The sequence below is a fragment of the Lichenostomus cassidix genome, chromosome 17, assembly GCF_008360975.1.
Source record: "Lichenostomus cassidix isolate B80296 chromosome 17, HeHo_3.0, whole genome shotgun sequence".
NCBI classification, from domain to species: domain Eukaryota; kingdom Metazoa; phylum Chordata; class Aves; order Passeriformes; family Meliphagidae; genus Lichenostomus; species Lichenostomus cassidix.
Window position 1 is genome coordinate 10867954 of NC_139497.1, and position 1766 is coordinate 10869719.

Consider the following 1766-nt stretch of genomic DNA (forward strand, 5'->3'; position numbering starts at 1 on the left):
TCAATTTCCTATTCACTCAGATGAAGATACTCGAATGAAGGGAATTCCCACACCAGGTATATTTTCCAATTATCCCTCCTGCCAAAATAATGCTCTTTTTGGGGGGAACTGCAAGTCACACCATTATAGACCAACAAATCCTAACAATAGACATTGTAACTGTGAGAACTTCCTGTATTCACAGATGTCTAGAGGAAACAGGAGTAACTTCACACGAAAGAATGAAATTACCTGAATGTAACCGTGGTGTCAAAGTAGGAATTTATCCCGAGTACCATTCATATCTGGACGTAACTAAAAACGGCATTTTAACCACGCAATGGTGGCCTATTCCAGACAGCATGAGATACTATTGGCTTTGTAGAAACCAAGCTAGAAAAGCTCTACCCTCTATGTGGGAAGGAATATGCACCATCGGTACAGTTGTCCCAGAAATAGACATTATTGACAAATCAGAATTTCCCCGAGGACACCTAAGATCCTTTATTACAAGACACAAACGGAATTTAAATCCTTTGGTTGAGAGGCCTACTGGATTTCATAAATTTGTAAGAGGGTTCTTACCATGGATAAGAATACCTGAATTAAAAAAGGCAATAGTAAATATATCTGGAGTTATTGAACAAATAGAAAACCAGACAAATGATGCAATCAGTGCCTTACAACAAGAAGTCACCAGCCTCTCAAAAGTGGTTAAGCAGAACCGAATGGCTTTAGACTTGATATTAGCCTCCAAAGGTGGAGTATGCACAGTCATCAACACTAGCTGCTGTGTATATGTAGATCAAACCCTCAGAATACAAACTGATCTAGAGGAAATTAGGAAAACCACTAAAATTTTACACGAAATCCAGAAAGATCAAGGACCAGATTTATTTGATTGGATAACTTCATGGATCCCAAATTTAAGTGCAATCATGAAGAAACTAATTGGTGTAATAATTGTAGTTGTAACATTAATGATTGGAATCTGGATCATACTTCAAATTTGCAAAATTGGAATCAACAAAATAAGTAAATCCAATAATAATCAACGTCTCTAAAAAGAAGAAATTCCAAATTTAGCTTTGTTCACTCAGTGCTATTGAAGTACTAAATGATTTGGCAGATCTAAGTGATGTTTATGTATATACTTTATAATTTTTCCACATGTATTACTTTATGTCTTTACCTTGATTGTCACAGTAAGAAAAGGAGATTGTATCCTAAATATAACCTAATCAATTTAAATTACATAGCTACCTTTTTAAGTAAAATTCATTGTATCCCCTAGGATAATCAAACCTAGTGTATATATATATATTTCTGTATCTACCTCTCTATGTGTATTTGTTTACATTATTATAGAATAGTCTAACATTTTATATACTAACACTAAACTCCACTGAGGAAAGAAGACTGAACTGGAAAGCACAAAAAGAGTGAAAAACTCACCAACCATACACTGTTGCTACAGCTACAACTGCTACAGCTGCTACAACTAAGAAGCTACCTTCACAGACTCTTTGTTCCTGATTTTCCCAAAATCTCAAGACTCAAGGGGTGGAAAACAACCTATCCTACATGAACTAATACTTGTTAAATTGCCTCCAAATACTATAGACATTCTGAAGTTAATGTCATATTTACTAATCCCTTAGTTGTTACTGCTAATGTTTCTTTTATATATATTTTGCTACATAATCTACTACATGAGCCCATAAACTGAAGCAACAGCAAATGCTTCCTATTAACATAGTCAAAGTTCCATTAGAGAATAATACAAT

General features: G+C 34.6%; 1 protein-coding gene across 1 annotated transcript; it reads left to right on the forward strand.

The window, feature by feature from the left end:
- The first annotated feature begins 221 nt into the window (after positions 1-221).
- On the forward strand, positions 222-1362 carry LOC146430064 (syncytin-2-like). The gene has a single exon (XM_085076696.1). The coding sequence runs from the start codon at positions 222-224 to the stop codon at positions 1041-1043; it is 822 nt and encodes a 273-aa protein (XP_084932822.1). The 3' UTR covers positions 1044-1362.
- The last annotated feature ends 404 nt before the right edge of the window (positions 1363-1766 follow it).